This window comes from Ascaphus truei, chromosome 13, assembly GCF_040206685.1.
Source record: "Ascaphus truei isolate aAscTru1 chromosome 13, aAscTru1.hap1, whole genome shotgun sequence".
Classification (NCBI taxonomy): Eukaryota; Metazoa; Chordata; class Amphibia; order Anura; family Ascaphidae; genus Ascaphus; species Ascaphus truei.
In genome coordinates, this window is record NC_134495.1 from 19635386 (window position 1) to 19651150 (window position 15765).

At 49.0% G+C, this 15765-nt stretch overlaps 1 protein-coding gene across 3 annotated transcripts in view; it reads right to left on the reverse strand.

Annotated features, from left to right (window-relative positions):
* ACACB (acetyl-CoA carboxylase beta) overlaps nt 1-15765 on the reverse strand; it is an 83853-nt gene that overhangs the window by 8488 nt on the left and 59600 nt on the right. For all 3 annotated transcript variants that reach the window (XM_075568783.1, XM_075568781.1, XM_075568784.1), the window contains 13 exons: nt 15478-15534; nt 14716-14757; nt 13535-13750; nt 12458-12613; nt 11790-11993; nt 10764-10919; nt 9188-9310; nt 8715-8984; nt 7657-7754; nt 6784-6904; nt 4014-4124; nt 3207-3350; nt 355-475 (listed from right to left, as the gene is read on the reverse strand). In XM_075568783.1, coding sequence (XP_075424898.1) covers nt 355-475; nt 3207-3350; nt 4014-4124; nt 6784-6904; nt 7657-7754; nt 8715-8984; nt 9188-9310; nt 10764-10919; nt 11790-11993; nt 12458-12613; nt 13535-13750; nt 14716-14757; nt 15478-15534 — 1819 coding nt within the window. The remainder of the gene's footprint in view (nt 1-354; nt 476-3206; nt 3351-4013; nt 4125-6783; nt 6905-7656; nt 7755-8714; nt 8985-9187; nt 9311-10763; nt 10920-11789; nt 11994-12457; nt 12614-13534; nt 13751-14715; nt 14758-15477; nt 15535-15765) is intronic.

The window sequence follows — 15765 nt, forward strand, 5'->3', positions numbered from 1 at the left end:
AACAATTTGCATCCCTCATTGTTATTACAGGGTGGGGGAACCGGAGGGCTACCTGAGCCGAACGCCACTATTTACAGCCCCGGGCCCTGAAACTCCGAGTTTAAATCTCCCTCAGGGGAAACAAAATGGCTACCAAATTTTAGACCAATAGGAAGCACCATTAGTTGTGGCTTCCTATTGGATGGCCATTTAAATCCCCTTTAAAAACAGGGAAGTAATACGAGTAACTTCACCAGTTAGAATCTCTGAAACTGGTGGGTCCCTGGGAGCTGAAAATAGTGTGGTTCATCTCTGGAAGACCCCTCTCCCCCTCCCCCGCCCACCCCCCCTTGACAGGGCTGTTGGATGACTTACTGGGATGGGGTCTTCCAGCCAGCATCCAACGGGGGTCATAGGGAGCCTTCGACGGCATAAACTCAATCTGCCGGTCAATGGGGTCCTTTGGTGAAATGACTGGCACTGGGCTTTTCTTATCCTATGGGGGCGGGGGGGGGGGAGAGGGTTAAAGCATTAACCAGCAGATCGTTGAACACAATTAACTTAGGGCAGGGAAACACCTGTTCTCAAGACCCAACCCCCCTGTCGGCGGCCCATCTCTCTCTTTAGATAGAGACAGGCGGTGTGGGGGGGGGGGGGGGGGGGGGGCGAGGGAGATGGTATGCGGTGGAAGCCTGACTAGGGGGGTGGGACAGCCAGGTCTGCTGTCCCGGGCCCACCCAGTGTGTTTAGGGGGCCTGGCCCCTGCAGCCTGAGATGCAGGAAGGAAGCACAGAGGGATATCCATGCCTCTGCAGGGGGCAGGGCCTGGGGCAGGGGGCGGGGCTGCAGCTGAGAGTCAGGCTGGGAAAGGTGAGAGAAAGGGGCAGGGGCCTAAGTGGGCGAGGCTGGAGCTGTGAAAGGTAGGGGAGGAGCGGGGCCTCGATCAGTGGGTGGGGCTGGGACTGCAGCCTGAGAGACAGGCTGGGAAAGGTGAGAGGGAGGGGAAGGGGAGGGGAAGGGGCGGGGCGTTGGTCAGTGGGCGGGGCTGGGACTGCAGCCTGAGAGACAGGCTGGGAAAGGTGAGAGGGAGGGGAAGGGTTAAATCACAGGGGTAGAAACAGACATGAAAAGGAAAGGATACAGGTAGGAAGAGACAAAGAGAAAATGACGTTCAAGAGAGAAATATATAAGAGGGAAACAAAGACATGAGGGGGAGCAAAGAAAGAGACGCATGAGGGGAAGAAGAGAGCGTGAGACATGAGGGGGAGAAAAGAGAGACAGATATAGGGAGAAAAGAGAGTCATGAGTGGGAGAAAAGAAAGAGACAGAGAGAGAGACATGAGAGGAGAAGAGAGAGAGACAGAGAGAGAGACATGAGGGGAGAAGAGAGAGAGACAGAGAGAGAGACATGAGGGGAGAAGAGAGAGAGACAGAGACATGAGGGGAGAAGAGAGAGAGACATGAGGGGAGAAGAGAGAGAGACAGAGAGAGAGACATGAGGGGGGAAAGGGGAAGGAAAAGAGAAAAAGATGCTGGGAAAAGAAACCTCAGATTGTTAGAGAGAGGATGACTGGGGAAAATATATGGGGGATTAAATAAAGAGAATGGCATGTGTGAGAGAAGAGGGGGGGGGGGAGAAAGACATGAGGGGGAAATCAGATAAATACAGGAGGGGAGAACAGAGAGAATGAGATGAGCAGTGTAAAAAGAGAGTTGGTGGCGGGCAGGTGAGAGAAAGCAATCCTTGGGGGTGGAGAGACATGCTCGGAGGGCGGGAGAGAGAGATGCTGGTGGGGGGGGGGAGGAGAGGGAGATGAGAGATAGAGAAACCGTATGTGGGGGGAGGAGAGAAAGATGCTGGGTGGAGAGGAGAGACATGCTGGGGGTAGAGGAGAGAGACATACTAGGGGGGGGGGGGGAAGGGAGAGATATGCCGGGGGGGGGAGGGGGGGAGAGATGCCGGGGGGGGGAGGGACATGCTGGTGGGGGGTGGGGGGAGAGGGAGATGAGAGATAGAGAAACATTATGTGGGGGGAGGAGAGAAAGATGCTGGGTGGAGAGGAGAGACATGCTGGGGGTAGAGGAGAGAGACATACTAGGGGGGGGGGGGGAAGGGAGAGAGATGCCGGGGGGGGGGGGGGAAGGTGGGGAAGAGAGACATGCTGGGGGGGGGGGAGGAGACAAAGATGTGTGGGAGGAGGGGTAGATATGAGGAGCAGGGGGAGACACGAGGATGAGGAGGGGTAGAGATGAGGAGGAGGGGGAGAGAAGATCACGGAGAGGATGGGGGAGGGAGAAAAAAAATTGCAGTCATTATTAATATTAATGGGGCCCAGAAAATGTTGGCCCACGCATGTCCATGAGCTAAAATTATACCTCATGTGTTTTTAAATGTACAATTTATTTTTTGTTGCAAACGTAACGGGTTGTTTGAAAACCTCCTCTATTTTATGGTACACGCTTGCCTTGCTATTCTGATACAAGAGAGCCCAATTTTTACTTTCTACTGATCTATCTAAAGTCAAACATGTACTAATCAGTGGTGTGCCCCACGTGTGATTATACGTGTGTAAATGCCCCACGTGTGATTATACGTGTGTAAATGCCCCACGTGTAGGATCTCTCTCCCTGGGTATCTCTTTGGTACAACTAATGTAAGAATGCAGACACTCTTATTCACATGTCTGACTGGTCCCCAAACCCTGCCTTTTCCCATAGTCATTCATCGTACAGTGTTTCCACTGCAGCCAGGGATTCTGGGTAATGACATACAAATGAGCACTCAGTGTCACCTTTTGCTTCTTGTTCATTTTAACATGGAACCCCAGTGGCGTAACTGATTGCCAGGAATACCTGGGCACGTCCCGGGGGTCCCAGCTCGTGGGGGGAGGGGACCCAGGGAAGTCGGGAACCTCCCTCTGGACTATCGATGACCCCCGCAATGAAACTGATTGCCGGGGAGAGAGCAGGGCCTCTGCAACACATCAGCCCTCCTCCATGACGTTGCGATGTCACGTGACGCAGTGTCGTCATGGCCACACGCTGCCGTGACGCAGCAACGTCACCCAGGGGGCTCCTTAAGGCGTACGCCACTGTGGAACCCAATAAGGATATGCCTGCCGCACGACACAGCTTTTCAGCGCTGCCTGGGTTCAGGAAGCGCAGAGCCAGTAACCCTACTCAGAGACGGTGTAATGTAAGACGAGGAGCCTGCGGTTGGACCATACCTTGGGCATGTAGGAGAGCCACTCCAGAATGGTGTACACCCCTTCAAAATCGTCGGGCACGGTCGTGTGTGAAACCCCGTTATTGCACATGATCTGTACGCCCCCCAGCTGGTTATTCGATGCGTACACTTCACGGCCCAGAACCTGAAACAACAGCGTCAAATATATCCCGTTTGTGTTACACTGTTGGGTGGAAAGTCCCCCCAAGGTTATCCAAGAAGTCTTCTTCTGTGGGTTGGTTTTCATGTTGACATCTCTATTGAAACAGCTATAAAAATACCCGTTCTAGTCCCGTAATGAGTGGGGGGTTTTAATAAACGTTAAAGATGAAGGCGCTTATTCTGTATCGGCCAAAGCGGACCATTTTCAGCCGAAATTTCCCATTGAAGGGAAGTGGCCCAATCGCCCGCTTCAGCTGACACAGAAGAAACCTCAGCCAGGGGGGGCTCAACGCCAGTCCTCAAGGCGCCCCAACAGGTCAGGTTTTCAGGATATCCCAGCTTCAACACAGGTGGCTCAATCAGAGGCTCAGTCGAAGACTGAGCCTCTGATTGAGCCACCTGTGCTGAAGCAGGGACTGATTTAGCCAGCTGTGCTGAAGCAGATATATCCTGAAAACTGGAGTTGAACACCCCTCCTCACAAAGGTTCTTCAGCAAGTATTGGAAATGGGAAGATCTTTGCCATGTTCCTTGTTATGGGGTCAATGTGCATTAGTCACAGTTTTGCACCTTGTTCCAGCTTCTTGTTTTGTGGTGAGCCCCATACATCTCTGGCAGGGTACAGTATGCAGAAGACACGTTCTCACCTTGTTCAGAGCGCTGGCTCCAGTGAGGATGATGTGGGAATTCTCCACTTGTATAACACGCTGTCCCAGCCTTACCAAGTAGGCTCCGATCCCAATGGAGCGGCACGTTACCTGCAAAGCAAGGATGGGAATCTATAAATATACTTGCTGGAGACGACAGATACATGGTTTGGAAACCTCTGTGCATGTGAGAAAGAGACCTGTGAGGTTTGGAAAGCTCGGCACACGTGAAGAGGAAACCTTCCACGCCCCACAGGTCTCCTCTTCACGTGTACAGAGTTGCCAAGCCCTGCAGGACTCCTCTTCACATATACAGAGCTTTCCAAACCTCACAGGTCTCTTCTTCACCAGTACAGAGCTTTCCAAACCTCACAGAAGAGACCTGTGAGGTTTGGAAAGCTCTGTAGATGTAAGAGACCTGTGAGGTTTGGAAAGCTCTGTGCATGTTAGAAAGAGACCTGTGAGGTTTGGAAAGCTCGATACGCATGAAGAAGAGACCTATGAGGGTTGGAAGCTTTGTACATGTGGGAGAGGGACCAGATCATTACCCCACATACTGGGTGTAGAGGGAGAAAGGGGGTGTCCCGGGATTAAAGGGGTTGCACCCCATTTGGCCACCCCCTGACCTCACCAGGGAGACAAGGGGTTAACTGGGCTGAGGTCCAGAAATGTGATTTAACCCTTGTTATGACATGAAAATGTGTATTCCCCTGTTCCCATGTTTCATTGTAATATCTGGTTTAATCAGTGTCTGCATCACACACACACTAGAATCCATCCGGGAGTACAAGGGTTAATAGTTCTTTAATGATTATAGCCCTTTGTGTAATTTTCCCGCCTTTTCAGGCACCATTTTGCAGCGTCCCATAGGCCGCCATTGGGGCTCCATGTGTTTCAATGGCGAATCTTGCTGTTTGGGTCCTGTTTCCTGTGAAGACCAGCAGATGGCGTCCGAGAGGAGGAGCGCCGGTTTCCCATTGTAAGTCAATGGGCCCATTGACTTCAATGGAGAATCCTCGAAGGAGCTTTCCAGGAACGAGTTGGCTGCCGTCCAAATCGCAAAACCGCAAAGCGGATACATTTTCAATAAGAGAGCTTTGATCACTTAGCAGTCAAGTTCAACGACAAGTGGCGTGGGAATAAACAGTTCTAGAGCACATAGAAATAAAATTATTTTTGCCCCTAGTTCCTAGGCCTCCCCCCACTCGACCACCACCGGGTCCCCGAATCCTGGACCCCCGATAAGGGTCGAACCGATTAGAGCGGGTCGCGCCATAGGTTCCAATGGCGGCGGCAGAAACAGCTCAAGAAAACGGCTAAGTGTGAAAAGCTGGAATTTAGGAATCCATAGCTCCGGTTCCGGAGGGTCCAGAGGATCAGGGTTTGGGGTACCTGTAGTCACTGCTCCGGCATCGCTGCAGAACCATCCTTGACCCTCTTGGACCAACCCGACGGAGTATGGACCCCCTTGAAAGTTCGGGACTTTTCCCATAGACTCCAATGGCGGCCAATCTCCATTGACCGGCTATGGCGGAAAACCCCCATTGACTTCAACGGCGGCGCAGCCCCGTTGAAAGTCTATGGCGGCGGATTCCCATAGCCGCCAACGGCGGCGGTTTGCCATTGAAAGTCTATGGCGGCGGAGCCCGTTGTTTTCAATGGGGATTTAGTGAAAAACCGTGATTTAATTTACAGCTAAGTTTTTTGTATTAAAATAGGAAACGGTTTAATGTGTATTTGTGTAACTCCGGTTCCGAGGGTCGTAGCAAGTTTCAAATTGGAACATAGGGTGTCCCAGTTCCGGCATTAAGAACTGGGAAGTTTGGACTGGCTGGACCCAACGGAACCGGATATTTTAATATGTTTGTGTTTTATCTTTCATACTGTGTCCCAAAGCAGGGATAAAACCCAGAGGAAATTCCTTTGCATACCAGGGTAACATATGGCCAGAGAGGCGACCCAATGTCTAGGACTTAAGTATTGTTCAAAGGATTTTGTCACCCTTACTGTTTACCTGAGGGCGGAGACGGCTCAAACCAGAGCAGTCTTTAAGTGTCCCATTTCACACCTCACAACAAAGAATATCCTGCCAGGAATTCCGTGTGGTAGACTAGCTGGCATTCCTGATGCAGATGAGGGGCTACAGAAATGAGACCCCAGAGTTCTAATGCGCATGTACCAGCTAGCAGGGGGTCATGTATCAAAATGTGTTCCCACGTTAAAGAGTGGCTAGAGGTAATTGAAGACCAATCACCTGTACTCAATGTTAAGGATAGGGTACAAAAGATTTATAAACTGTTGTCCACCCTTTATCCTTTGTTTTCTGATATCATCTGAATTGTAACCTGATTGCGAGAGAATTGCTATGCAACATACTTCTCCTCCCCCATCCCCAAAGTAAGTGTACTTCTTGTCTGTTACTGTATTATTTTGTGTGTTCACCTATCCAAAGGAATAAATATACTTTATTATATCTAAGCCTCGTTCAGTTCAGACCCAGTATTTGGTGTAAATTACAACCTGTCATAAGCTATCGTCACACTGGGTATACGACATACCATGCTAGTTACAGGTACAGATCATTACCCCACATACTGGGTATAAGACATACCATGCTAGTTACAGGTACAGATCATTACCCCACATGCTGTGTATAAGACATACCATGCTAGTTACAGGTACAGATCATTACCCCACATGCTGTGTATAAGACATACCATGCTAGTTACAGGTACAGATCATTACCCCACATACTGGGTATAAGACATACCATGCTAATGGTAATTATTTCGTCATATGCCAGTGATGACTCTCCAGCGATTGTGCCCGACCCTCTCAGATTCTCGACGCCAATTCCTTCCTCCTTCCCGATAATATCAGTCAGGACATACCTAGTAAAAGCAGAACTAGCTCAGGCATTGTGTGTTCACCGGGCAAGTATATTCCTGTCGTGCCTGTACCGCGGGGAACTGCTGCTTTAACCCTCTCCTCCTTTCCTAAAGTTCAAATAACCCCGCTTTTATCTGCCCCACCTTCTCTACCAGGAGTCTGTGCCCTGCACTTACAACCATTTCCAGCGAGTCCCTCTCTCTCTCTGTCTTTGTGTGTGTTATTTATTATTATTATTATATATGAGTGTGTGTGTGTGTATGTATGTATGTATGTATGTATGTATGTGTGTGTGTGTGTGTGTGTGTGTGTGTGTGTGTGTGTGTGTGTATATACACATACATATTTATATCTATACATAGCTATATACATACATACATGCAAACAGGACAGGCACTCCAAGATCCAAAGGTGACATTTATTCTGAGGAATAAATGTTACCTTTGGATCTTGGAGTGCCTGTCCTGTTTTCTTGTATCAGATGTGCTGCCTTGCTGACACCTGGTCGGTCTGCACCCTACTACCACCTTATCTGCACACCTGGTATTCTGGACCGCTATCTATATATCTATGTGTGTGCATGTATGTATGTATGTATGTATGTATGTGTGTGACACACACGTAGAGTGGGCAAAACTAACCAACACAAAATAAATGTTACATGTTACAGGGGGAGGTGAGGTTTAAGGAGCTGTGTCATTTTCTTTCACCGCCTGTATCGAGGATCAACCAGTAACCCCAAGGTGTGCGTTACCTGGACTCTCCTCCGTCCTCCACATGCTCACAGTGCACAGAGTTCATGGAGCTAATCCTGGTGTAGTCTTGTGGGGTCAGGTACAGGTACTTGAAACCCTAAGAGAGAGAAAGAAGACACAGTATTGTTATATCTCAGTGAACATGGTTCCTATCTCAGGGTCACGCCGCCCCCCCACGTGCGCAACGACACATTTTCAACTGGACAGTAATCGGCCCTGCTTATTCAGCGCCTGACGTCACGGCGCTCGAGCGCGTTCACTCAGCGTGGACGTGGCCTAAGTGGCATGTTGGGAGAGTTACAGAGACAGCAGGTGAAGGAATAAGTGCAGTAGATGGCAGGGCTTGGCCACAGTGGATGGTAGCAGTGACTGTGGGTGTGGGACAGTAGCCATGCGTCCGGGCTATTGGGATGATTCATTTGCAAGGTTTGTCTTAAAGGTGCTTGGCGTACACCGAGTGTGAGGGAGGTGCACAGGTAAGGGGCAGTGAGGGGAAAGGGTTTAAGGTGAGAGAGCAGTAGAGGTGAAAGGGGGGGACAGGAGACAGTTATGGGTAGAGCGCAGGAGACGAGCAGGGGCATAGCGAGAGGTCAACGCTGATATGTAAGGAGGAGCAGACGAGTGGAGAGCATTGAAGGAGGAGAACTTTGGAGGAGAACTTTGGAGGTGATCGGAATCTTGACGGGAAGCCAGGGGAGGCATTTAAGGAGGAGATGAGCAGAGGCTGTTTTGGGAGAAAGTGGAATTATTCTAGTAGCAGAATTTTGGATAGATTGCAAAGGACAAAGTTGTGAGGCCGGTTAGCCGTAGTTTACAGTAATCCAGACGGGAGAGGTCTTAAGGATATCCCGGCTTCAGCACAGGTGGCTCGGTCATTTTAACTGGATCACCTGTGCCGATAGGGATATCCTTAAAACCTGACCAGTTGGGGGATTCGTGAGGACTGGGGTTGGGAACCATGGGTTCTAGTCTAACATATAGGGAGATACAGAGCTACTGTATGCTTGTTTGGCCGGCCTGGTCCTCCTTCCATCACCCAATTACAGGAAGAGCTTACCTTGTAAGGGTCTGAAGGGTCATTCCAAGCCACTTGAAACATGTGCCGGAGCTCCTCCGCTAGCCCAATCCGGGCCCCGCTGTTCGCTGCGATGTAAATTCGGGGGATCCCCTCCTTCCTCGCCAGCTCAGAAGCTCGTAGGAAGAGCAGATCTTCCTGCGGCCCAAAGGAGCCGATCTTGTACGTGATGTCATTGCTGATGACGATTAGGTCACGGCCTTCAGTATACTCGGGCGTTTTCAGCCTCATCTTGAAAGCCACCATACCAACCTGACCAAAAACAAACACACAGCTGAAGGAGGGGGAAACGCAAGCCGATCCAAGGGTTAAAAAAAAAAATGTCCGCTACTTTTTGCCATAGGAATAAATCATTTTTTGCCGAATGTTTTTAATGAGCGCATTGATTTTCTTGGCGTTTTGGGAACGCGAAAAAAGCGCTCGCGGAGTTTGAAACGGTTTAATTAATTCCCTACCTCATTTCCTCCAGGTAGCCGGTTCAACTGGAGGAGCTGACCCTGGGTGTCCAGAACCAGCTCTGTGTAGGTGAGGATATCTGTGGGGTAAACGGCTTCCGAGCCCCACTGTTTAAACAGCGCCTGCGAAAGGACAATACGGGAAACTCAGAAACGTCCAGCTTCATAGGTCGGTCAAGGTCGTAGCGGTTGTTGATGGAAGACTCTAGGTTGAACGGACTAGTGCACACCATGAACAAAAGTGCATTATACAATAATCCGGAGTACCTCTATGCACTACTGTTGCAGGGTACGTGCAACCACACGTGGGTTTCTTGCAAAGGCTTATTTATTGAGCCTTAAAAATATGGCACACAAAAGCAAAACAGCTTCTTTTCAGCATATAAAACAGAAAATAAGTCCTGAGCGGGGCTTGGCCATTTTCCCAACAAGGGCTGTTTAGATTCCAGCGTAACAGTACAGCAAACAGTTCATCAAAATAGTATATTGAAGACAGACCTTAGCAGTAGTTCTCCCTCAGCAATTCAGTACCTCTCACTGGATCAGACAGGCTGCATGTGTGTGCAGCCTGGGGGTTTTAAAGCTCTTTGATGAGGCAGCTGGGACCAGACTAATTGACAAGAGCTTCCCAGCTGAATGTTAACCTGGTCACTGCTGCACTGCAGACCTAAACATAGGTCTTCCAGGCATAGGGCTGGTGACGTCTATTCACCCTGTCACAACTACCTTCCAGGAACTCCTTTCACTTAAAAATAACTAAAGAAGGGACCTCAATGTGATGCCTATTATGGGAGCGGGTTTTTTTTATTATTGTTTTTTTTGCATGGGGTCTCTGGACCTGAACCCCGTTAATTTCAGCTCCGGGGACCCCCTGCTCCCTGAGATACAAAGCTCGGAAGGGGGCGCCGTATCGAGGCAAAGATTAAAAGCTCCCGCGTCACGCGGGGCAATAAGAAGCCGACCCAGATGACATCACGGCTTCCTATTGGCCCACAGGGCGCGGGAGCTATGAATTGGCGCCATTACGTGATCCCTGCTAGCGGAGCGGCTACTGGCACCCCCTATGAAGGTCTGTATCTTCAGAAACAGGGGGTCCCCGGAGCTGCCTCTTTAAAGCAAATTACCTACCTTATTTTGATTGTATTTTCCTAGCGGCTTTAGATTTATTTTTCATTTGTATTTATAAAGGCCTGAAGCCTGCAGTAGAGTCTCCACATGGCTACTCCTACTGTTTACTCTTTGTGGCTCCACTCGGGAGCACAGAGCTGTTTTCCATGTTGACTACAAACTGTATTATCAGTGAAGCCGGCTTATCCTGAGCTTCTCTGCTGGGATACTTTGGAAATCCCACAACGTCACCAATTGCTTGCAATAAGGTCCCTAACGGTGAGGGGCTTAGCGGGCATTTTAATTACGAGTTTTAGGCTCATTTTTTACGAATAAGATATACGGGTTTTAAGAAGAATAAATAAAAACCAGGAAGAAAAACGTGGGAGGTGTAACCAGTATCGTACAATACAGGGAAGAAAGGTCCACGGCTTCCTTCACCACGTGTAGGCACAGCACTCTGCCTCACCTGCCTGAACATCTCCGGGAAGTCGTACACATAGGTGGTCCCCAGAGACTGGGCCTGGAACCTCTTGGACTGCAGCAGGTCCTTGGTTACGTAGGGGGTGTTGATGAGCATCCCGTGCATGCAGCCATGTTTATCGCCGTATGTGTTGAACATGATCTGGGGGAAAAGACAGACAGAGAATGGGTTTGTTTACTTCATATAGGGCAGCGGTTTCCAACCTGGGTTTCAGTGGGACAATGTTATTAAGGTATATGATATGTATTTGAAAAAATTGGCACACTAACCGTGCATGGACTGATCTCTCCGATCAGTGTTCTACTTTATGTTAGAGAGTGTTATGGCGTGTGTGTGTGTGTGTGTGTGTGTGTGTGTATATATATATATATATATATATATATATACACATATATATATACACACACACATATACATACACACACACATGTATATACATATATGTATATATATTAAAGACATATATATATTTATATATACACACACACGTGCAAGAACAATATACTGTAAAAGTAAAAAAAAAAAAACACTTCACTATCAATGTATTCTCAATAGATCAGAATAAAAGGAAAACATATGGACATAAAATGCTGCATATATTCTAACCCACAAAGCCATATAAACTCACCTAGAACCTTAATTAAGCATAGCTTCGTAATCTGTTCTTGCTACACACAGTGACAGATACGCATCATAAAAGCTGTCCCTAGGGATACAGTTCAAAGTTCTAATAGCCATATTGATTCTGGAGAAATGTGGATCCATTGTAGGTTAGATGGTTAGGAGTTCTTCATGGATGAAATTATAGTATACCAGGCTTTACAAACCTTAGGTTTCGTGGTACATTCGGAGGACAGACCTAGGAGGTTTGGAAAGTTCGGTAAACTATAGTTTATCTATAAAGAACTCACATTTTGGTCCCCTAAATTTAGGGCCAGCCTTTTCCCTGGGGAGAAAGGTGTTCAGCATTCCCAACTTGCTGGTAACTCTACGGTTGGTGCCATTACTCACAGATCCGGTGATAGGGTCCGTCACCTCCTTGTAGAGGCTCATATCAAGGTAGTAGCCCGACTCGTTGGTCAGGAACAGGCGGATGGGGATGGCTTTGCCCGTGGGGGTTATGCGGATGTTGATCTTCACTTCGGCTTGAAGGACTCGCAGCTTCCACAGCCGACTGCCGTATCTCATTACCATGGAGCGGACCGACTCCTCTATCTGCAGGAGAGAGACAGGGGCGAAGGATTAAGCCGGTTCTGGAGGTCTATGGCGCTGGGGAATGCTCAAGGACATGGTGAAGGTCACATTCAGCTTAAGACTGCACAGCACAACAAACATTATGCAATGTACAGCACACGTTCCAAGGATCCAGGACACGTCGTATTTTACCTGTAGACAATACACGGACGACGGCATCAGAAAATAACCATTCTATGTCACTATATCTCCACTGACGGAACGACTGGAGGATTTCCTCAGTGAAGCATGTGGTCCATGAGCATGTTAGCTTGAGATTCATAGTATACAGCAATAGGAAATGCATTATAATGGGATGCTATATCAGAAATGTGCCCTCGGTACAGACACCGGGAGAAGACAGCAGATGCTCCTGGATGGTCACAGAGGAGTCGGAGGAAGGTAGCTGCCCGTGGATTGGGTAGCCCGTGAGTTAGAGGCGTTACCTTGGAGGGGTCCATGATGACAGTGGGGACGAAGTTTAGGAAGATGTGGTTGCAGTCAGTGCGGACAGTAGTGTTGTTAAAAGCCACCTCCAGCTCGTCCATGGCCTCCAGCAAAAGCCGCTCGCCTTCATTCTGCAGGTATTCGAATGAAGCTTCCTGCACAGCAAAGGATAGGAGTCGGTGGGTATCAGTAATCAGTACAACAAGGCCCAGGGCACGGGTAACACGGGAGGGTACATAGCGGGTGGGAACCTGCAGGGCTCTCGGCATCAACATGTCCCAGTTCCGAAGCGCTCATTGCAACTACATCTCAACTACTCCTACAGAAAAGAATCTGACTCTGGTAGTCTAACACAGGAAAACCAGGGGAGCGGTTGCACCTTAAAATAAAAACAAAATCTACATAGTGTGATATTGTTAGCACAATGAAGTGGTTTCTAAGAAACTTAGAAAACTAAAAGAGGAGGCTATAACACATATAACCACCAAACAATGTGGTAGTCTAACGTCAGTCAGGTGGTAATTGTGCTGTAGGATGGAACCTGTTACTGGTAATGCAGCTCATCTGACATTACATATAAAACACAGGACTGTCTGAGCCTGTCCCTGATAATCTGCCGTCAAGAAATCATCCTACATTACATATAAACCCAGGACTGTCTGATCCTGTCCCTGATAATCTGAAGTCAGGAGGTCCCCCAACATTACATATAAACCCAGGACTGTCTGAGCCTGTCCCTGATAATCTGCAGTCAGGAGGTCACCCAACATTACATATAAACACAGGACGGTCTGAGCCTGTCCCTGATAATCTGCAGTCAGGAGGTCACCCAACATTACATATAAACACAGGACGGTCTGAGCCTGTCCCTGATAATCTGCAGTCAGGAGGTCACCCAACATTACATATAAACACAGGACGGTCTGAGCCTGTCCCTGTCCCTGATAATTTGCAGTCGGGAGGTCACCCAACATTACATATAAACACAGGACGGTCTGAGCCTGTCCCTGATAATCTGCAGTCGGGAGGTCACCCGACACTAGATGTGTCACTCTGTTACCATGTGGCAAGTTTACCTTTGTAACGAGGTCAGAGTGTCGGATAATGGCCCGGACGAAAAACCTGTAGTCCGTCACTTCTGTGCCCGCTGCCACTTTGGCCGCCCCCCGGTAGAGGTGCATCTTCTGGTTGGCGCACGGCACTGCGTTCAGGTCGAAGTTCCGCATCCTGTTCAGCTCCAGCTGGAAGGCCAGGGCGGGCTCCAGGTGCCTGTAGATCCGATCCTCTGCGAACTGAGCAAATAAAGAAACCTTTGCCCACTGCGGCTCTCCTGTAACGCGCAGCTTAGAGCAACTCTGGTTACAGGCCAGGCAGAGGTTGCCCAACCCCATACTTACTGCCTTCTAGTGCAACCTCCAGGCCAATGTGCTGTGTGTGTGTGTTACTAAACTATGATGTTCAGATAATCGCCTCCCTGTTGTATTCTTTAAAGGGGCAATCCCTCCAAGGGCCCAAGTGCATTTATGGTGAGCGACACGTTTAACCCCATGAGTGCCAGGAAGGACACGGTGCCGCCCGCACATCGCCACCCTGTGACCTCTCCTTGGGGCGATCATGTGATCGCAGTGTCACGGATCAGCCGAACAGTTCGCTTTCAGCGCTCCTTCGCAAAGGCCCCTACAAAACGAGCAGAAAGCCCATGATGTAGACACGACGTCACGGAGCCCTGGGAGGCCAGACCCTACGACGTGATGGATATGTCGTGTGGGGCACCCAAGGGTGACATCTGGGCGATTGATGCCTTTTTTTACCTAAATCTGACACCTATAATTATTTTAACATCAGCCACTATGTAAACCCCGTGAGCCGGAACTTGGGAGGGGTGTGATCTCCTCTGGCTGATCCGTTTAGTCTGACGTCACCTGTGTTCAACAAGAGTTTGCACAGGCAACGCCCCTCCCCCTTCCTCTTATCTTTATTGGCTCTCTGAGAAGGACAGGGTTGGCTAAGGGTAAAGCAAACTTTTATAAGCACTCCCAGCTTCGATCCGGCCGACCGCTCCTGGAACAGGAACGTTTTGCCGTGACGTACCTAGTACATCAACAGTGTCTCTGGTGTGCCAGGTACATCACGAGAGCCCAGAGAAGGTTAATAACTCTGCTATTAACATATATGTAGGATATATGTAAGCTAAATCTAACATGTACATGCAGCAGGTGTGTGTTATGTGGGGGGGAAGCGAACACGGTGGACAAACCTCGTCTCTCGCTCTGAACGTGAAGAACTTCGGAAATTCTCTCTGGAAAAGGGGCAAAGACAGGGCAGGATATGAAGACAAATACATCTCTAGGAACGCCGACAGCATCGTCGCAGGCCAGGCTGAAGCGGATTTAGAGGCGTGATTCCCGCTCAATGTTTATCTTTTAAAAGAAGCCTTCTCTGTGCTGTACAATAGGGGGGTCTGCTTTCAGAGGTGAGGTGGAGCACGTGAGAATAAACCGCCAGAGTTGCCATGTAGACACTCTAGCACAGGCTTCGGGCCTTTAAAAATCAGAAACGGCTAAGGAATTAAAATAAAAGGGATTTGATTTAAGGACATCACATGGAGCTCACTTAAAAGATGCCATTTTGGGGGGTGGGAGGGGCTGTTGTCTAAAGAAGCGTGCGAGACAGAGCAAGGCAGCATCTGTGTCTTTTCCACAGGACCAGAAACACGAGGGAGGCAGGGAGGGGGTTTGGGGGTTGAACTGCGCTATTTTCCGCTTCGGGGGGGTGGGGGGGGTGGTCCCGAGATACTTACTGGTGAAGTTACCAGGATTACTTCCTGGATTTTACAGGGGATTTAAACGGTCGTCCAACTGATGACGTTGTGGCTTCCTATTGGCCAGTGATTGCGCAGCCATTTTGTTTCCCCTGGAGGGAGATTTAAACCCACTAACTTCCCCGGTAAGTATCTCGGTAAAACCCGGCGAGGTCACACCTCTGTCCCTTCTCTTGTATGAGTTCCATGTGCACTTACCTGTTGGGTGATCAGAAAAGTGATTCTCCGGAGTCCATAGTCAACCAAGATGTTTTTCTGCACAGAGAGAGAACGAGATGCTAGGTAAAGTGAGCGAGGAAACCCCCATAGAACTATGTAGCGATACTCGTCATTAAACAGTATACTATGTTCCTATTTTCCATTTGACACACATGGATTTTTTTCAATATACGATGCATCTATCACAAAGAGGACGTGGTTCAGTTAATTCCAAGCATTGCATTCGTGTTGAAGACTTTAATGCTTTGCCAGCTTCCTCACACGTAC